Source organism: Ceratosolen solmsi, unplaced genomic scaffold (genome assembly GCF_000503995.2).
Source record: "Ceratosolen solmsi marchali unplaced genomic scaffold, CerSol_1.0 scaffold27, whole genome shotgun sequence".
Taxonomy (NCBI): domain Eukaryota; kingdom Metazoa; phylum Arthropoda; class Insecta; order Hymenoptera; family Agaonidae; genus Ceratosolen; species Ceratosolen solmsi.
In genome coordinates this window covers 3,276,281-3,299,017 of record NW_011948426.1, presented here as the reverse complement: position 1 = coordinate 3,299,017, position 22,737 = coordinate 3,276,281, and the positions used below count along the sequence as shown (strand labels likewise).

Below are 22,737 nucleotides of genomic sequence, written 5' to 3'. Positions count from 1 at the left end.
ATTCAATTTAAAAGAATTTTCTAATATCATTAAATTAAAATGAAGAATAAATACTTTAAATTTTTCATACTAATTCATAATACCTAATTTATTAGATATTTTTAATATATTATTAGATATTAATTAATTATGCAGGGAATAAAAATAATATACAAACTACTTTTAATATTAAATATTTACTTTACGATTAATATTCCAGGTTGAGTCAATATTAAAAAAGTTTACAAATAATTGAAGTCATTGAAGTAAATAAACATTGTGATAAACAAACACTGTACAAATTAAAATATTTAGTTCAATTGAATTTTTTAAAAAAAGAATTAATTATTTTGCATTAGTATGATATATTAAAATTACATTAAAAAAAAAAATAAATAACGATCATTCGTGTTTTAAAATTTTACTTAATTCAATTCTTTTATATATGTTTCACTAGATTTTTATAAAATTCATTATTGACTATTGATAAAATTTTGTAAAATAACTATTTCAAAAATTATAATAAAATATATTTAATTAATACAATATCTCCGATTCATTTTTCTCCTCTTCTATATAAATTATTGTAATAATTATAAAATTATGTATGAAATACATATTCTATTTAAATATTTATAATTTTAATGTCATTTTCGTTGGATATAATAATTATAAATGTTAAAATAAATTTTTCGTGAATAATTTATGCAATGTGAAATGTACTAAATTAAAAAAAAAAATATATATATATAAAATGCAATAAAAACAGATTAATAACAATGCTACGAATAAACATTTTAATGAAATATATTTTAATCTTTTATGTAATTCAATATAAAAAAAAAATTTCCATTTTATCGTCTGGAAACCTAGTATATTAAAGTCACTTTCTGTAAATGGAAATTCGTTACTTTAAATAATACTACAAATTTATATTAAGATAAAGACTTCATTTTATGGAAATAAACTCAATGAAAAATATTTATAATTTTTTAAAAATTATTTATTTGTATTTGGAAAACGTTTGTATTATTTTTACAAATTTGAAATCATCTTAAATTTAAGTCTAAAAATTTAAGGATATTATTTATAAAATGTAATGTAATTAACAAATGATCGCATAATAATACATAGTTATATTTATGAATCTTATTAAAATATCTGTAAAATAATTTAGAAAGTCTCCTCTATCTGTCTAAATTCGATTTAGAGCTTGTAAATGTAAAGATATGATTTGAAAATTTTGCCTTTAAATTGATACAAATTATACTTTACAGTTACATATACCTAAATATTATATAGATGTGAAGTCTATTCACCTAAGCTGAAAAAAATTACTTTAATTCATTTATATATATTCTGGAATATTGTTAAAAAATTGATAAACATATACATTTTAATAGTTATGGTTTATATGGGTTAATAAGATTATCTGAAAATTCTCGAACATTTGTAACTCCTCGAACCTCCCTTTCCAATAATGGCAGTTTCGTTACATGAAAATCTTCATACAAATCATTGATCTGTTAAAATAAAATACATCAATATAAATTTATTTATTTAATATATATAAGTATATTTATTTCACCAAAGAACACAATTAAAAATGTACCTGATCTAAATATTTTTCTTGAACCTTATGCCTAGCCTGACAAAGTCTACATGGGGCATCTCCGTCTTTAAGGAATAATAATTGATTGACAATAATGTTATGAGTGTCAATGCTACATTTAGTTAGTTCTTGCACCAATCTTTCAGTTTCATACAATGATAAAAATTCTGCTATACAAACGCACACAAAAGTGGTTTGATTTGGATTTCTAAATTGTTCATTAACTTGATGAATGACAGCAAGCATTTCTTCGACTTTATTTGAGAATGAATTGATATTAAAATCAGTGATTCCCAACAATGAACTGAACTGTAAATATAAACTTTCTTAAGAATATAATTTATAACCATGTAATAAATGATTTTAGATAATTAACAAACCTGTGTAATAAATGGACTTATCTTCATTTTCAATTTTATCAATTTCCCTAAGCCCTTCTCAACTACCTGTGGGAATGATAGGAGTCTTAATGTGTGACCAGTTGGAGCAGTATCAAACACAACTACAGAAAAATTCATACTTTTGACTAATCTAAAAATAAAATAAGTGTTATGGCTTGTTGAGCAATATTAATTGATAATTAAAATAAGATGTACTTCATCACTTCTGCATAACTCATAGCTTCATCTATACCAGGAAATGCTCCTACTATTTCTTGCATAACGCTTTTACTTAGCCGCATGGTATCTCCAATTCCTAAAAATTATTCAATTTTGCTCACAAAATCATATATGATTACGTTGCGACTTGAAATAATGAATTAAACAAATTGAAATTATTATTAAATTGCCATAATTAATATAATAATAAATGATAATGATCAATCTGCTTTATTTACTCTTCATTATAAATCATATTTTTGAAAAAATTGAAATAACAAATTTTTAGATTACTACTACCATTGTCTTTACGTGGGAACGCGTGGACAAAAAATTAAACATTATAATTGCTTTGAAATTAGAATGGACAATATGAAAAATATTTTAATATCGTATATTTAATTCTAAGTTTAATCATAAATTTAATTATAAAAGCTTAAAATAGACAACATATTAATACAAATTATAATATACCGTGCAAATAAGATTATACTTAATGCAGAGCTTAATCTATACTGTGACATTGGAAATGTGAAATGTATTTTATGTTTGCGCAATCTTGTAACGGTATGTTAAAAATTATAATCTATAGAGAGAAAGAGCGTGAAAAATGTAACCTGTTTCACTTTCAAAGTAATCGTCCGGCAATTCTGTAATCCCAGCATTTGGATCGACTTCCATAGCAAACAAGTTTTCAAAACCATTTACCTTCGTCGGCACCTTACTGAATTTTTGATCAAATGCATCAGATATATTATGCGCAGGATCTGTAGAAATGATCAAAACATTGTCTCTGACTTTGGATAACTGCACAGCCAACGAGCAACTAAAAATTGAACAATGTTTGAACAATGACAGACTCGGTCCATATAATAATTAGTTAAATAATTCGATTTGAACCTACCTACAGGTTGTCTTACCAACTCCTCCTTTTCCGCCGACAAATATCCACCGCAACGAATGCATTTCAATAACATTTTTTAAGGAAGGATCCAGTGGCTCGTACTCTCCCATGCCACTAGTACTTACGTCCGCGTTCATCGAAGTCATTATGCTTTACTATTATATAAAATTTGTTTTCAATATTTCACAAAGGTAATTTAAGAAAAATAGTTTTACGGATAATCACATGAAATATACCAAATCATGATTTTCCATACTTATAAAGAAAAGGTTATACGCATATACATAAATTTATTCCGTGACGATCAAATGTGATATACGTGTGACTATGGTAATATGACTGTCTTCTATTAGATGTAATTCCGAAAAATTCTGTCACAGTGCGGTCTCAGCTTCAAGCATTATTTAAATGTAAAAATATTTTAGACGAATGCTGGGCACATTTTTAGTTTTCTTTTCTTTTGAAAAAGCATGCGTAATCGTGCCGAGGCATTCGATAAATATCGATCATTACACACGTCATCTTGGACAAATGTTAAATCACGGCTTTAAATATTTTTTACAAAACTTTTATTTTAATAATTAATTGAATTTCATGTTTAAATCAACATTTTTTACATAATTTTTGAGAATTTTAAACCTACAATTTACATATACTTTGGCAATAATCGTAATTATATACAATCTATTTCATAATTATATTTTGGAAATAGTTAATAAATGTTTCGATCTATTGTTCGAATATCTGTTGTAAATGAAAACGAAGGTTTTTCCTATCAGGATTTATTTTATTCTATTCTTTATATTATATATACATACATACACACGCGCGCGCGCGCGCGCACACACACACACACACATATATATATATATATGCATATATACATACAAATTGACATCTGCATATAAAGAGATTATTTCGTAATAGCTTTATAAATGTAAAATACAACCTTCGACTTAATATTTATTATTAGTATTAAATTTTCATCAAAATAGCTACTATTATTATTATTATGTCAGTGAAATTTAATTATCGAGATTTATTTATCTGTATCTATCGTGTGCAATATAATTGTTAAATTGGCAAATTTTTACTTTTTATTGTAAAAGTAAAAAAACAATCGATAAATTTTACGTGCTTCCAAATTATTAATTATTAACAAATTATTAATGTTGATCATTTGGAATTTGTAGAAAAGTTTTTTCAAGAAAAGTGATACATCTTCAGACAATTTCAAAGATTTTTATAATTTCAATGCGGGCTAAGGATATCAATATTTACTACTATGCTCCTCGAATACTAAATTATGCATAAAACTCGATTTGAAAAATTACCTACGGCCACATGGTTACGAGTTAAAGAGAAAAAAAATGAAGAATTAGAACGGTAATCCAATGTTAAATATACGAGACGTGTTCGATCGTAGTGTGACTCGCGGCGGCATTTGCGAATTAATAATATATAATTAATATTAATAGGTAGAAATAGTAAGGATAAAAATATTCACCTTACTATCTTGGCGGCTCAATGAAATGTCGATTTTGATATTAATAAGCACTATTCATTATCGTTTATACATGAGTTTTTCGAAAAAACGAATTTATTTAAATATTATCTCTTTAATTGAATAGCCATAAATAAATGTCGCCATACGTATTATAATAGTTTATATTTTTGTAAAATATTAGTTATATCGTTATGAACCGTATTTTTAATCTACATATAAATTATATAAATATATATAATTCGTATTAATTTATTAAAATTTTTATTTATTGTTGAAATTATTAGTTATTGGAAAATCATTTTCTATTAATATTAATTGATCGTTTTAAGACTTAACACAAATGCTTTATTAAGATTATATTTCACATAGTTTTTATGTTTCGGGTTTGCATTGGACGTTGAAAAGTCATAACGACAAGAACGGTTGAAATGTACGTTAAAAAAAATCTTGTGCAATTCCTATTGGAACAAAAAAAAAAAAAAAAAAAAAGAAAAAAAAAGATAATTCTGAATTTGTATTTTTATTATATAATTAATTACTTACGTAATATAATTAAAGCTCAACATAATTATACTGTAATCCCTTATAATTGATAAGTAATATGCAAAGAATTAATAATTATTTTATTAATATCTTTGTGAATAAGGGATATTTCATAATCTTTCATCATGCGTTTGAAATTGAAATTGAAAAACGAGATTATTTTATTAGAACATTGATGATGAATTATGTAGAGCTTTAATGTTAATAAGAACATTTTGTTGGATAGAAAAGTGTCACGATTAATCTCTATTGATTTTATTCGATTATAATTTATTCAATTATTATTAAGCTTATGGAAAAATTAAATTAAAGCTCAAGATAAAAATATGAGATATACATAAATTAAGTAAAAAAAATATTTTATCCCATGATATATAGTCAAAGATTGAAAAATAAATATTAATACAATATAATATTATACAAATATTTAAACAATATTAATGTGAATATTGGCAATTTTCAAGAAATTAATCGTTTTCGATTACCAATATTAATAATTTATAATCTATAAATAAACACGTAAGTCTAAAACTCCAGGAATGCTTGTTAAAAATTAAAAAAAATTAATAAACAACTTTTTTCATTTTTTTAGTTGCCATAGACACAGAAGTTAATAGTTCAAACTTATTTTTTATTTAGGCCCCGTTGCGCAATAACGTGAACATAAAAATTTTCAATTAATAACAATTCTTTTTTAGACTCTTAAATTTCAAGTGAAAATATCAATCTTCCAAAATTTTCGTCTATTTAACCATTAAACAAAAATTACATAAAAATGGTTAGCGAATCGTAGTGTCTATTTATATATATATATATATATATATATATATATACACGCACACGCACGCACGCAGACACACATACACACACACACGCACATATACACACCCATACATACACACACGCGTACACGCGCGCGCGCACACACACACACACACACACACACACATGTATAAATGGTATCATGTTAACTATTGACATTTCATTACATATAGACACAACGCGAATGTTTATCGATACACATTGGTCAAGCCGGAGTGCAAATAGGTAATGCTTGCTGGGAACTGTACTGCCTCGAACATGACTTACAACCGGATGGTACACCCAGTAAAGAAGCTAACAACAATGACCGTAGTAATACTTTCTTTTACGAAACTAATAAGGGCAAAAAGAAACCGAGAGCACTGATAATCGATCTGGAGCCTACTGTAATAGGTAGAGCATTGAATTAACATTTTTAATTAAGATAACTAATTAAGATCATAATAGCAATGACGAAGTTACATTAATTTCAATCGGATTCTAATAATCGCAAACATTATTGATGCAGTGTTATAATCTTTCTTTCTTTTCTTTTTTGTTTTTTTTTTGTTTTTTGTTTTTTTTTTTTCTTTTGTTCAGAAAGTATAATAAAAGCAACATGAAAATGCATATAATCGTCATAACAATAACAATAACAATAACAATAACAACAATAACAATAATAATAATAATAATAATAATAATAATAATAATGATCATCGTCATCATCATCATCGTCGTCATCATCATCATCATCATCATCATCATCATAATTAATCTATATTAATAATAATAATAATAATAATAGAAAAGAACCGTGGTCTTATAAATTAAATTATAAACGTCATATGACGTGTTGTAAATCATGTAAGAACAGATGAGATCAGAACTGGCAAATATCGAGAACTTTATCATCCGGAGCAACTGATTAACGGCAACGAAGACGCGGCAAATAATTACGCACGTGGATACTATTCGGTGGGACAGGAACTTATCAATGTGGTCACAGATCAAATCCAATCATCCGTTGAAATGTGCCAAAATCTCCAAGGCTTCCTCATTTTTCATTCATTTGGAGGTGGTACCGGTTCTGGCTTCACATCCCTCCTCATGGAGAAATTAGGGAACGAATATGGAAAAAAGAGCAAGCTAGAGTTCACCGTTTATCCAGCGCCTCGGGTGATTGGACATTTAAGTTTAACTAATCGTTAATTTGCTCTTAATTCCGTTCAATCGTTGAATGTGGATAAAATTTAGAAGGGATCGTGGTAATGTCGATTAAATACGAATAACTTGAGCTCTGAAATGTAAAAGTTATATTCAGAGGCCATTGTTAATAATGTTAAAGCCACAATGAGCTTGAAAATCAGCTGAATGGAAAATTTAATCGAACAATCATTAATATTGAAATAAGTAATTCAAATTCAAAATATTTTCGCGAATTGTCGAGACTTACTTGACATTGTTGACAACACGACCGTATTAAACAAGTGACATTATTGTAGCTCTTATGGCTCATAGGCGCTAATAATTTCTCATAAATCTATTGATCTTGTAACGAGAAATGAATTATTACGAACATTATATTATCGATTATTCTTTCACTAAACGAAATAATTATTGCAAGCGCAGATATCGACTGCCGTGGTGGAGCCGTACAATACCCTATTGAGTGTACACGCGACAATGAATTATTCGGATTGCACTTTTATGGTCGACAATGAGGCGATCTATGATATTTGCTGCAATAAACTGGGAATAGATCGACCTACCTACATAAATCTTAATAGGCTCATCAGTCAGGTGATGTCCTCCATAACAGCCTCCCTTCGCTTCGACGGTGTACTGAACGTTGATCTAGCGGAGTTTCAGACAAATCTTGTACCATATCCTAGGATACATTTTCCTTTGACCTCGAACGCACCCATTATATCGGTGGATCACCAATCCTACCACGAAGACCTCTCAGTGGCGAATATTACCTCAAAGTGTTTCGAGACCGGAAATCAGATGATCAAGTGCAACGTCAAGGACGGAAAATATATGGCCTGCTGTCTACTTTATCAAGGCGACGTCGTACCAAAAGATATTAATTCAGCTATCGCCATGATAAAATCCAAAAGTAACATACGATTTGTTGATTGGTGCCCGACAGGTTTTAAAATTGGAATCAATCATCAACCGCCGACTGTCGTACCTGAGGGAGACTTATCAAAAGTGCGTCGATTGAAAATTGAAAAGATATTCGATATCCTGTTAAATCTTATGATTTATTACTTTAATTTTTATTACATTCGTATGTTTATTTACGATATTTTTATACAAACATTTTGTCTGTACTTTTTTTCGTTCTTGGTTCAAGAGTGCTTGATAAATTAATGGCACCTACCTCCTTATAAATATAATGTATAAAAAAAAAAAAAGAGAGAGAGAGAGAAAAAAAAACTGAAAAAAGAGAGAAAAAAAAAAGCATAATAGGTGAACGATCTAAAGAAAAAAGAAAAAAGAGAGAAAAAGGAACGTGAAAACTAAAAGAGAGCAAACTTAAACGATAATTTTAAATGGCAATATTACAAATAATCTGATTTTAAAATGAAATAAAAAAAATGAAATAAACGTAAATAAAAAAGGCTATACATTCTCGTAAAGTCATTTTCAAATCATTAAGCACATTGAATTTTATTTAAACATACATCAATTGAATCATAACAATAATTGTACGACAGATTGATTTCTATATTTAATATTTCTAAAGCTTTGCGAAGCGCTTACGCAAACTTTACTTTATAAAGAGCTCATAGTTTCATTTTTATCATTATCAATTTATCCTGAAATATATCTTTTTAAGGAATATACAAACTTAACGTACAATTACATCGATATCCAGGTAAATCGAGCGGTCTCAATGCTATGCAACACAACAGCTATAAATGAGGCTTGGAAGAAACTCAACAATAAATTCGATTTACTATTCAATAAACGTGCCTTCGTGCATTGGTACATCGGCGAGGGGATGGAAGAGGACGAATTCATCGAGGGTCGCGAAGATCTTGCGGCTCTCGAGTGTGACTACGTGGAAATTTCAATGGACTCTACGCCGGCGGATAATTCGGAATATTGAAAATTGTAAATTGTGTAATAGAACATTTCTTTCGCTATGGTAAAATGACTCTTTGCAGCTCGCATAACTCGTATATAAAAAAAAAAAAAAAAATGACATGCTACAATATTTAAATTGAAACTTTGATTTGAATGATGTAAATTGTGCACAGTGTAAAACTTGTGATCTACAAAAGCAAATGTTTTTTTTATTTATTTTTTTTTTTATTTTTCTTTTATTCAAATATGATACGTATTTTCTATGTATTGTAATAAAAGCGAAAAAAATCGTAAAACTAGTATATGAAAATATATTGAATTTCAGTTTTGTTATATATTTATTATATAGTAAGTTTTATAAATATTATTTATAAATTTATTTTTAAAATGATAAAATGTATCATGTTATATTACAGGCGCGCATCATGTATGCATATACATTACTACTACTACTACTACTACTACTACTACTACTACTACTACTACTACTACTACTACTACTACTACTACTACTACTACCGCTACTACTACTACCGCTACTGCTACCGCTACTACTACTACTACTACTACTACTACTACTACTACTACTACTTCTCCTACTACTGCTACTACTACTGCTACTACTACTGCTACTATCAACACATACTACTGCCATCACCAAAACAGTATACTGATTACTTTTAATTCATGGTTTTACATGATGATATAATTATATGATATATAATATATTATCGTTTTAATCAATTAATTAAGTAAATAAAGAATAATTCATTGGACAAAATTATTATAGGAAAGGAATCATTGAAAACGTCTATATAAATACAAAAACAAAATATAATAATAATAATAATAATAATAATAATAATAATAATAATAATGACAGTAATATAACAGTATTATTATAAATATTATAAATATTATAAATATTATATTACCTACACGATATAACGATCTTTATATCTTTCTTTCTTTATACTTGCCTTTGCCTTTTTTCCTTTTCTTTTTTTATAAAATTCACATCGTATGTAATGTGGGTACAATAAAAAACAAAAAAATTAAATATCTTACGCCATGACATTTGTACTTAATTGTTTGCTTCAACAAACGCTTCGTCTCGTCGATCTGCTACGGCAACAATCCACTGCACTTGAAGATATTATTGTAGTTGACGAGTACGTCCACCAGGTGCGCTAGTTCGTATACGCTTTAATGTCCTTGGATTCGGCCGCAGCGATCGGTAATCTGTCTGCCCATACTTGCCTCTACGACTCTAATTCTGAATTCTGAAATAAGAGTGTCGGTGTCTGGTTTACGGCGCTGTCACTTACGCTCTTCAGGCACTGGCAGACGGACTTTATTGTGGTAGATCATTGTACACAATGTTTAGAGCTAAAATTTAAAAGATAATAAATATAAAAGTGATACCTGTTGGTGTGTATTATTGCGAGAGCCTCGTCTATTCTGGCAATAGGCTGTTGGGAACAGAACAATTTTAAAAGAGGATTTGTGAGTTAAGCCGAGTGATTTTCGTTGATTTGAGTTTTGAAATAATCTCTGTTAAAATTCTCCGTGTTATTTCTTTTCGTTTTGCTCTCTCTCTCTCTCTCTCTCTCTCTCTCTCTCTCTCACACACACACACACGCGCACACTCTCTCTCTCTCTCTAAATATATATATATATATATATATTGGGTTTTTTCTTTTTCTTTCTATAAATTAATTTCGTCATATATTTTTCATGGTCTTTCAAGTAGCGAACCGTTTACGGCAGCTTAGATTTGAATTTTTAAATTTCAACAGTCTCGGCAAAATTACGACCTTGTAATTTAGAAAGTTGCATTTGGTATCAAGTATGCCGCAATTTCATAAACTTGAGATAAATAAAACAGAATGGGAGGTGCCAGAAAGATATCAAATGCTGACTCCAGTGGGTTCAGGTGCTTATGGTCAAGTATGGTAAGATAATGAATATAAATTTCTTTGGCTATTTGGAATCGTTACCATTGCTAATTAAAAATAAACAAATATATAAGAAAGATATGTCGTTCGTATATAATTTTTACTTATTTTAATTGAAAAACAAAAATAAATACATTTCTTTTTAATTATATATGTATGCTAAGTCTTGCCTTGATTCCATTTCTTTATTTTTAGAACTTATCAAATCATATTTCAAACTTACTCTTACCAATTATTAAAGCGCTATATTATCAATGTATATTGATTTAATTACAACTACTAATGAAAAGTTAATTTTTTATCACTTTTTTCAATGCTATTTCATATGATGAATAATTTAAAAAGTAATTTTTTAATAACAATCTACTTAATTTAATAAATTTAAGATGACTTTGCATTTCAATTAAAATTATATTGTAAATTCTTATTCTATTTATTATTCAAATTTTGTTTTACTTTGAAAAATTAAGTCTTACACATTATTTTTATAGTTCTGCTGTGGATACAACAACTGGTCGCAAAGTAGCCATAAAAAAATTAGCAAGACCATTTCAATCTGCCGTCCATGCAAAACGTACCTACAGAGAGCTTAGAATGCTAAAACACATGAATCATGAAAATGTATAATGTTCACATAATTATTATATAATAATTTCTTATTGCACAGTATAATTTGTAAAAATAAGTCTTAATTAAATTTATCGCGCTTAGATTATAGGCCTGTTAGATGTGTTTCATCCTTGCGTATCTTTAGAAGACTTTCAAAATGTGTAAGTTGAAATAATACGCTACATTATTATATCTATAAAGTTTTTATCATAATAAAATATCATAAATTATACTCTAGATAATTTTATATTATTTAACAAAGGTATCTGGTGACACATCTCATGGGAGCAGATCTCAATAATATTATTAGGACTCAAAAACTTTCGGATGATCATGTTCAGTTTCTTGTATACCAAATCCTTCGAGGTTTAAAATATATACATTCAGCTGGAATTATTCACAGGGTATTTAATATAATGTATTTTACATAACAATATTATTATTAAAATTATATTATTTTTAGGAGATATTTTAGGAGATATATTATTTTGAAAGCCGTTTTATAAATATATATTTACAAAATTTATATCAGAACAATAGATTGGTTAATTATGTTTTATCTTTACGTTAACTAACAAAATTATATCTTCTTATCTCATGAAAACAATATCTTACTTCTTTTTTTTTTTTTTTTTTTTTTTTTTTTTTTTTTTTTTTTTTTTAAATATCATAAGTGATTAAACGTTTAATGCACCAGTTTTATAAGATAATAAATTATTGATATATAGCACTTTTATACATTTTCACTCTTACACTAATTGTTGTATATAAAAAAAAACTGAAATTGTTAATCAAACTATAACATTATTCTCATTATTCTATTAAAACATAAGCATTGTTATGTTTGTACCTGTGAAGCAATATAATATAATATTATAAATATTTTATACAATATACAAAAACTCTTTAAATCTTAGGTAACTTATTGAAAAATGGTAATTAGGTAATGTAACAAAATAAATATAAAAATGTTAATGTTATGTAATACAAAATATTTTAAACTTAAAATTTAGTTAAAGAAAAATATATTAGTTTTGATTACGTACTGGATATTGGATTTAAAGCTCTTGATTATCTTAACGATAAGTTTGATATCTGTAGCTTATAAATTATATTTGTAATTAAATAAAACAAAATAATCTTAAATATTAATGGGAAGAAAAAAAATGGAAATAAATACTTTTTTAGGATCTCAAACCATCAAACATAGCAGTAAATGAAGATTGTGAATTAAAAATTTTAGATTTCGGTTTGGCTAGGCCAACCGAAAATGAAATGACTGGTTATGTTGCAACAAGATGGTACAGGGCACCGGAAATTATGCTTAATTGGATGCATTATAATCAAACAGGTCCTATCCAGACAAAATATATATTCATGTGCTTATATATTTTTATGCATGCGATATCTCAATCTTTTATATATGTGCTTGCACATTTTTATTTGTACATACTTTCAATCCTTAATTTAAGTAGATATTTAACATAAATAAAAATTACAGTTGATATATGGTCGGTTGGATGTATAATGGCTGAATTATTTACGGGAAGAATATTATTTCCAGGCCAGGATCGTATCCTTTTCAGATCACTACTACTATTTTTTACATACTTAAATTGCTTTTAAAATATTGCAGCTTTATAAACAATTGTAAAAATTACTGTATATTGGCTTGCATGTATTTTTTATTAATTGTTTGATGTTTAGATGTAATGTACAGTGTAACTCCTTCTAAAATTAAACTTTCATATTGTTACTAACTTAAGTTGCTTTTTGCTAAGGATTAATTACATTTTTATTATTGTCATTTTTGTCATTATTGTTAATTTTATTATTATCATTTTAATTACTATTATTATTATTATTATTGTTATTATTATTATTATTGTTGTTGTTGTTGATGTTGTTGTTTTTTTTTTTTTTTTTTTTTTTTTTTTTTTTTAATGTATGATCTGATGCATATTACTATTATTTTTGCTTTATTAAAAACAATGAAAATAAATAAAGAATAGTGCGACAAAAATTTGCAGCTGTACAGTGTGAACGCTCTTGAATTTTCTAATTTTTTTTCGCAGAACTATTAATTTCAATCAATACGAGTTTTAAATATTTATTTTATAAGTTTCATTAATTTAAAAATTATTTCCTAATACACGCTAATTTTATTGTAAAAATTTTTAAATTTTGTCGTTTTGAAGCTGAAGCTTTTATTTAAAATTATATCGAACATAATTGCTCAATGTTGAATAAAAAATTAAAAATTATTCAGTTCACGTTTTATCAAGATTCATTAAATAATTGCGTTTTACAATAACAGCTTGGGATGAATATAGAAATGTTTTTATGAGCAAATTAAGAATAATAATATAGTATTTTTAAAAGAAAAACCTTAGCAAAAGCAGATATTCATCAATTAAATCTTATCCTGGAAATTTTGGGCGCTCCACGTGACGAGTTTATGAAGAAAATATCGTCTGAATCGGTAAGTTCGAGTGAACACTGTCCAAGTTGCATCTGTTATTTCAAGCACATAACATTTGTTAATTTAACATAATGAATACGCCATACTAAATGTTTTTAATCATTACGATCAATAATGTTTTTACATTTTAATAATATGTCATATTTAATAGGCATAGAATTTGAATTTGCAGAAGATTTATATTATTTTCCTTCTAGTTTCATTCTACATGTATTTTTATTTTATTTAAAATTCTGACTAAAGTTGAACGATTAATTATTCATTAATTTTATTTACATTACTCAATCAGCTTGCATAATTTTTTTACTGACTATATTTATTGAATTAAGCATGTTATCTAATGTAGTTTATTTAGATGTTAATTTTTTTAAATTATAAATAATTTATATATATATATATATATATATATATATATATATATATACATACATATATAGATATATAGATAGATGTATTTATAAATATTACGCTTATGATGGTGGTATTGGTATCATATTTGGTATGGTATATCTACTAATGATAAAAATTATGAGGTTCTTTTTACAAATAACGAAAAATTAAAAAAATCTTAAAAAGGTAAAATATACTAACAAAAAGGTGTAACATTTAAAAGTGGATATTTATTATACTTTGACGAATGTTTACGATAATAAAATCTTTAAATAAAAATTCATAAAAATACGAATTAATAATAAGTAATATTGTATATCATTTTTTACTTGTACATTGTTGATTTTTATTGAATTACATATTAAATATTTAATATTTGTTGACATATATATTAAATATTTTTAAATTAAAAAACAAATGTATTTTCAATCGTCCCCAAATTTTTTCATATTTAAGGGATAATTAAATTTATTTTTTAACGCTTTTCAATTTCCTTCAAAGTAAAAGATTGATAATTATACATTATTATTCAATAATAAACATTCACTATTAAATTTTAAAGACTTATGATGGAAAACGATATATTTTTAATTATAAATATACTAAGAGTTCAATATGTTCAGAAATTCGATCATAAAAATATTTTGTAATTTGAAAATTAAATTATTCACAATCATACATAATTGCTTATTTTTTGATCTATTGTATTGCTTAATGAATAAACCTTAACAATAATCGGGCAGACATGGATCATCTAACTCGAGTTTTAGTACTCTGTGGTACACCCACGGAGGAAACTTGGGAAAAAATTACCAGCCAAGAGGTAAATCATACGAAAAGAAAATTTTTTTTTAACTACTTTTATTCTTGAAAATATTAACATTATAATAAGAAAAAGTGACTAATTTATAATAAATTGTTGTAATAAAATAAAATACAAAGAAATTAATGTAATCACATAACTATGTGTTAAAATAATCAAAATATAATATGCTTGTATAATCATATATGTTTTTCATAAAAACATAGTAAATTGACAATCCTGATTAGTTACAAAATGATTAGAAATTAAATAAGGTAAACATTTTTTTACAAATCATCTCACATTTTATATTTATAAAATTACGTGTTTAATATTAATATAAATTTTTAAAAATTTTATACCGATACAGTTTCACAAAATCATGTTATGAGATTGCCAGTTTTTTTCTTTTTTTTTTTTTTTTTTTTTTTTTTTTTTTTTTTTTTTTTTTTTTTTTTTTTATTATTATTATTTATCAATTTATATGTAAACAATTAAAAGAATTGAAAACGTTAAATTTTTAATATACTTACCGTCACATCGACTATTTCAAATAAATTTTATACTTGAAATTAAAATGAATATACGATTCAATATTAAAATATAATGGATACAAATTCTTTTTGAAATCATTTATTTAATTAAATATTTATTTAGATTTAACCGTTCTTTACTTTAAGGATATTAAAATTCTAAGTATTTTGATCAATTCGTAAATAGATATTTTGGATAAAAATCTAAATTTAAATTTTAAATCTAATTTATTTTATGACTTCGTTTTTTAGCTGAATAGCAATGAAATAAATCAATTAATAAGGAGAACTGTGAAAATGAAAGGAGCATTCGGTTCATGTGAAAATTATTTTTTACTATTAGAAATAATGGTAAAAAAAAAATGCTAAAATTTTAATATCATAGCTAAAAGTATTATGGATTGTAAAATCCTTTATTAAGAATCGTATGTACACGCTTTTTTCACTATTTTAAATCATTTACAAAGTGATCAAATATGTTTATACGCATAAGCGTCTATATAATTAAATGAAAGAAAAAATGTTTAAGAAGATAATTTTTCAATATAAAAAAAATTTTTTTTAAGTATTTGCTACTGTGAACGTCTATTATAATTTTTATCCTATAAATTAAGACGTTCCAATTCTCATGATAAAATATAAAAGTATTTGTCCATTGATGTATGCATTAATATAAAATTAAATAAGGGAAAAGCTTTAAATAGGCGTAATATTTGTATAATTTGCAATTAAAAACGCATTTAAAAATAAGTTAGTGCAAATTTTAACCTACTTAGTGTTATTTTTATTTATTTGTATAAATTGCATACTATCTTAGAAAATTTTCTGCACAATTTATATGTTATTTAGGTATTAAATTGAAATCAATTCTATATTAAAAATGCCATAAACATAAATTTGAATGACGTAAAAATTCCTTTAGTAAAGAAAAAATTAGATCACAAGATCAAACAACATACTTAAAAATTGGCCACTTAATTCGGGTTTAAAAAAAATCAATTCAAAATTAAATTTTTCGTAAAAAATAGATTAAATTTTGTTGTTTTTTTTTTTTAATAGTGTATTTAAAGCATATGAATAATTGAACAAAATGAAACCTTATATTATGACTTTTATATTATAAGATTTCTGTTCAGTTGTATTTAAATTTTTTTTTTTTTTTTTTTTTTTTTTTTTTTTTTTTTTTTTTTTTTTTTTTTATAAAAGAAGGCAATAAGATAACTTTTAATAGTAATTGAGAGAGGTTTAGCATGAAAGCCTTTTTGATAGTCATTTTACTATGTTTTCCATAATAAATTAATCTATGTAATAAATATTATACATAGAGTTTTTTTTACACAATTTTTTTTCTTATTGTACATGTATTAATTTTATATTAAATATAAGATTTCTACTTGCTCTAAATAAAAATTATGTTTATTTAGAAACATCTTTCAAATAATATAATGAGACAGGTATTTCATAATAAAATATAAATATTTCCTATTACTTAAAATGTTGAAAAAATTTTATAATATAATGAATTAGTACGTTAACGTAACGTGGCATCGATAGTTTAATATTTGTAAGCCTTGATAGATTTTGATTGGCCTTAATATTTGCAATCGATATAACTTACACAATCTTTATAATTTTAAATATAATTGGTTTTATTATACTTACTCTTAATTAATTTGTAATAACAATTATTGCATTTCTCATGAATGTGGAATATGTTAGTTTTATTATTTACTTGTGAACTTTGTGCAACTTGTTGTATCGATCATTATTTTCACAATGACTGTGTGTGAACTTTTTTGACTTAGATTTTTATAAGTCGTCTTGTATTCTCTATGAGCCAAGTGTAAAGAGTATGTAGAATTGAAAATAAAAAACCAATATAGTAATATGATAGAAATGAATTTGAATGACTGTAAAAAATAACTTTTTAATACTTGAGATAGTTAAAAATGTATACGTAGCTGTTAATGGGAATTAATCACCATTAAATATGATGAAATATAAATTTTAAACGGAGAAAATATAAAATAATTGAGAAAAAAAATAAATACTTTTTAGACTTGGTGGATTTGGAAAAGTTGGAGAATTTGTTAAATTTAGTAATATTAACATTTAATCGTATTATTTTATTCTTATTTCGTACATAGTTAATCTAGATTACCTAATGATTTAACGATGCTGAAAATGGAATATGGATGACTTTTATTTTCAGGCTAGAAATTATATACGAAGTCTGCCGCGGCTTAAGAAAAAAAATTTTAAAGAAGTTTTCCGAGGAGCGAATCCATTAGGTACGAATTTATTAAAAAAAAAATAATTTTCTCTATATACTTTTAAAGAATTTGTATTTTACAGTTTGTCATTAATAAATTATTGAATTGAATCCAAATGTGATGAATGAAATTCAATTAATAGCCACGATGTGAGGCTCGTATTAATTTTTTTATTTTTTATTTTTTATTTTTTATTTTTCTTTCACTGACACTATATTTGCGTGTCCAGTCGATAGTGTAGTCATAATTTTCGCTGGTTCGACTGTAGAAAGATCGAAAATGAAATGGATAGGGGAAAGGCTTGGTTGTATAAATAGCGATAGCAATAATAAGCTTTCAATCGGCAATAATTAATATCTGACAACACTGTCGAAGCTCTAACATTATCATTTATAGCTATAGAGTTATTGGAACTGATGTTGGAGTTGGACGCAGAGAAAAGGATAACCGCTGAACAAGCACTGGCGCATCCTTATCTTGCTCAGTATGCCGATCCTACGGATGAGCCTGTATCCTCACCCTATGATCAAAGCTTCGAGGACATGGAATTGCCAGTCGAAAAATGGAAAGGTATATATTGGTATTATTGGTATATTTATCGCTTAACAGACCAAAGTCTCTCAATTGTTTTTAAAAATCTTAAGTAAATATTGTAATTTTTAATTAATTTCAGTCGAGCCAGAGCAATTATTTTAATATATATTCAAATATTCAAATATATCTCATAAAATGAAAAATATTTAAACTTTCGTCTTCACATATTTATCAATTACAAATCCTTTAAATGCATCTCATCATTCTAAATAAATATTTTCCCTTTCAATCCAATGCCTTCTTTTTTATTTACAATTATATTATATACTATTTATGCCATGATTAAATGATCTTCACGATTTTTGCAGAACTAGTCTACCACGAAGTAGTGAATTTTGCACCGCAACAGCAAATACCGTCCGCAGAATCATCACCAGTACAAAGTACTGAAAAGTTATCATGAAAATTAACTTATCAAATGGCTAATGCCAGAATGTTAATCTAATGCAATAGTAGATTAACAAAAAAAAAAAAAACTGATGGAGAATGTAATTCTCCGCGCCCTTTAAACACTAAGAATATAATTTTGTTATAAATAACTTTTTGATTATTTTTAATTTTGAAAATAAATGTTATTAATATATTAAGTGCATAGTGTCTTAGTTAGGTAGTCCCTGAACATTTTCAGTACTTTACGATTAATCATAAGCAAAATAATTTAAAAAATTTTTTTTGATTTTTTAATTGTTGGTTATAAATTTCGAAAAATTTAGTTATCTATACAGAAATCAAATTGAGACATAAATTTTTTTTTTTTTTTTTTTTTTTTTATTTTTAATATATTACAAGTCACTTGTGTGCGCGTGAGTTTTCGAAAAAAGATAATATATATTTTTGTCTTAAATGTGCGATGATCATGTGACAAAATACTTTTAAATACGCATAGTTAAAGGCATATTAACTTTAAATATTTTTATTTCAATTGTTTTATTTTTTAATTAATTATTTTTTTTTTTTTTTTTTGAAATTTTTATTTAAACAAAGTATTGAATACAGAGGTTTAATAGGATGTATTTTGCATTGTCAGTTAAACGTTGCGTTTCAGTAATCGTAAAGGTAAATTTCACAGGAATTAATAAGGAATTGATTTCTAAGGCATCGACTCGTACAAAATTACAAAATCTATAGATAAATACTGAAGCAATGCCTTAACGGACAGGAGAGGAGAGGAGTATACACGACGAATCCACTGTCTTAATTTTATTTTTGACTTGGCCTTGTTGGCTCTACCAGTCGGAACCGATTGCTTTTAATCTTGTGCCGACTTGAATTTAGAGCTCGCAGACGTTTTAACCAGGAAAAGGATGACATTTGCCGGCTCTCGTCGTTCTTTTGTAGCAACGATCTTGCTCTGGTCATCTCTATTATTCGACGAAAGGTATACGACGTGAACACTTACAACGATGCATAACAAAAGTGTCTTTCGGCTGAATCTAGTGCAGCACACAGTCTACTGGAATAGTATAACGGGGCATGTGTCCTTGTCACGTGCAATATTTATGTGCGCAAGACCGTTAATGAAAATAGAAGCTAATAATTCACGTCATTTATGCGTCCTTCAAGATCTTTAGAATGTAATAATTTTTATTTACGAACCCCTAGAGTAAATTATTGCATTATTTTGTATAGATTTATGTACCAAAAGTGTCAATAGCATTATTTCCTACAACTAGAATAATATAAGCTTTTATTGAAGTTGTATTTAACGATTAAAGTGAATATAAGTCATACGTTTGGTTGGTTACATATTTTTAACGCTGAAATAGTCGATACTTTTCTCGTCAAACGATATTTTGACTTACAATAATCTAATTCCTCTATAATACTCTATAAGCCACAGCCGAAAGTTACATTCTCAATAAACACAAAATATGACAATAATATGTTGAATTATCAATTCAAATATTCTAAAACTGTTAGTAATTTATTTTAGTATTGTAATAATGATTTATTTCACGATTTTTCTACATAAGGAACTATAATGTAGCATGAAACTGAACTTGAATAATTCAATTTATTCACGATAGTGAGTTATTAATAGATAGCATTATTATAGAACTTATATTGAAAGTATGACAACAGTAAATTAAAATTAATGAGGTATGTCATGACAAATATCTGAGCAGTGACGGAGTACTATTGCATACTCATTAACCGATTCTTACACGTTTTTGTTTCTAATAACTAACCGTTAGCGTCACGGACACTTTATACTATCGATGTTTACTTTTCCTTCGTGTCTAGTAAACATCAAGAATATGCATTGTAAGTTTACATTTTACATTCGGTATGGAAAATATATTTAGAGCTACATAAGGTCAAGTTAAAAAGTTTATTGGATGAAAGCTCTCGATTAAATAGATCTTGATAATATAAATATGGGTAAAATTGAATTAAATACAAAAAAAAGTTCTTGTTTTTTTTTTAAATTTACCGAACATTTATTTAGTTAGTTTAAAGTTGAGCTATACGTGTAATAAAATTATCTTAATTCTCGTAATTCGGAGAATATGGGAGCTAGATGATCATAGATAAAATTTAGTAATTATATCTTATAAGTGAATTATTATGATAAAATTATAAAGATAAGGAAAATTTATTATCCTTTCATTTGAAATCACTTGGCTTAATATTAGTATTTAATTTTTTTTTTAGTATTTTTTTTTCTTTTTTTTTCTTTCAAAAATTCATTAACTCTTATTTGAACTTTTTTTATTTTATTTCCTATTATGCTTTATTAGCGATGAAAATGTATTTTGAACTCAAAATATTGGTAACTTTTATGTTAGATTTATAGAATTTTAAGATATGCTGATATTATTAAAGCGCATCATACGTACAATTTTATAAACTATATGCAACAATCTGTATGACATGTTAATCCTCCAGAATCAGTTAAAAATTTATAAAAGTAATAAAAAATTTGTAATTTTAAAACGTATAAGGTAAAAAAAAAAAAAAATAGTTTTCTGCAATTTGCATTCTAATTGCATTATCACTTAACAATGTTAATTTCTACGATAACAGATTTTTCAAACTACTTTAATATAGTTATGTCTTCTTCGCTTCAACATTGCGGTAAGAATAGAGAGAGAGAGAGAGAGAGAGAGAGAGAGAGGGAGAGAGAAAACAAAGAGATTGATTCTAAAACTTATTTTATCACCTTATCTGTCTGGGGTTATAAAATTTATTTTTTGGATTAATCCGATTTAAAAATATTTACAATATATCACAAAATTTTATCGACTTTGTAATCAAGATTTCTATAATATTTATTGCATACTTATTGTATGAACGACGTGAGCTGACCGATAATACTTTATACAAAATATAATTTATAATTATTAACTTACAAACCAATACTGAACTATACATCACCATACTTTTTAACGTAATTTGTTGTAAATTTTAGATATTTCTTTTCGTTATTTTAATCATTTAAAATTCTTAGACGAGCATCCATTGACGAATGTGCACATTTGCAATGGAAATTATGGACGATGACCTTAATATTGATTATTATATCGAAATGAAGAATTATATAGTATTTATTAGATAATTATTATATAAAAGAGCACTTATTTGTTCGAAACAGAATATTTAATAAATTCATTCATTTTTTAAAAAATGCAGTACGATGAATTAGAGCTATCCGACATAGTTTTAAGGCATGATAAATATAAATATTTTAAAAACTGTAAACAATTAACTCTATTCTATTATTTAATGAAATTAAAAAATTCATTTAACAGTAATACATAATTTAATAGTAATTATTTTAAACAGCTTTTATTAAATAATGTAATTAAATTGACGGAAATACAAATTAATATTTAGAATTTTTTTTTTTTTTTTTTTTTTTTTTTTTTTTTTTTTTGTAATATTCCACGCAAAATATTTTAAGGCACAAATATAAAAATTGTTCAATATCGATAAGCTGTTTTGATAAGATTCAGGTAGGCCTGACAGTCATTAAATCTTACACGTAGATTCCTTCTGACCTTAAATTTTATAGGATAAAGGTCGCGCGAGTCCCTTGAACAGTGCGTAGT

The 22,737-nt window shown here is 25.8% G+C and overlaps 3 protein-coding genes across 5 annotated transcripts; 2 read left to right on the top strand and 1 right to left on the bottom strand.

Moving 5' to 3' along the window:
• Positions 1–1,321: 1,321 nt before the first annotated feature.
• Positions 1,322–3,312, bottom strand: LOC105363154 (ATPase ASNA1 homolog). Its single transcript, XM_011500772.1, has 6 exons — positions 3,095–3,312; positions 2,808–3,016; positions 2,188–2,287; positions 1,972–2,122; positions 1,592–1,900; positions 1,322–1,502 (listed from the first exon to the last, which is right to left on the bottom strand). Exons 1-6 carry the CDS (start codon positions 3,238–3,240, stop codon positions 1,383–1,385), a joined length of 1,035 nt encoding a protein of 344 aa, XP_011499074.1. The 5' UTR covers positions 3,241–3,312; the 3' UTR covers positions 1,322–1,382.
• Positions 3,313–5,794: 2,482 nt separating this feature from the next.
• Positions 5,795–9,149, top strand: LOC105363153 (tubulin alpha-4 chain-like). Of its 2 annotated transcripts, none has more exons than XM_011500770.1 (5): positions 5,795–5,922; positions 6,140–6,359; positions 6,823–7,124; positions 7,578–8,162; positions 8,833–9,149. In XM_011500770.1, exons 1-5 carry the CDS (start codon positions 5,920–5,922, stop codon positions 9,064–9,066), a joined length of 1,344 nt encoding a protein of 447 aa, XP_011499072.1. In that variant the 5' UTR covers positions 5,795–5,919; the 3' UTR covers positions 9,067–9,149. The 2 variants fall into 2 exon arrangements, with proteins under 2 accessions (XP_011499072.1, XP_011499073.1); XM_011500771.1 differs by lacking the exon at positions 8,833–9,149 and adding an exon at positions 8,308–8,366.
• A 1,379-nt stretch (positions 9,150–10,528) lies between these two features.
• Positions 10,529–19,160, top strand: LOC105363152 (p38b MAP kinase). Of its 2 annotated transcripts, none has more exons than XM_011500768.1 (11): positions 10,529–10,550; positions 10,795–10,999; positions 11,494–11,623; positions 11,714–11,772; positions 11,874–12,015; positions 12,800–12,962; positions 13,113–13,184; positions 15,227–15,306; positions 18,031–18,109; positions 18,488–18,661; positions 18,994–19,160. In XM_011500768.1, the coding sequence occupies exons 2-11, from the start codon at positions 10,896–10,898 to the stop codon at positions 19,086–19,088; spliced, it is 1,098 nt and encodes a 365-aa protein (XP_011499070.1). In that variant the 5' UTR covers positions 10,529–10,550; positions 10,795–10,895; the 3' UTR covers positions 19,089–19,160. The 2 variants fall into 2 exon arrangements, with proteins under 2 accessions (XP_011499070.1, XP_011499071.1); XM_011500769.1 differs by lacking the exon at positions 15,227–15,306 and adding an exon at positions 14,014–14,093.
• The last annotated feature ends 3,577 nt before the right edge of the window (positions 19,161–22,737 follow it).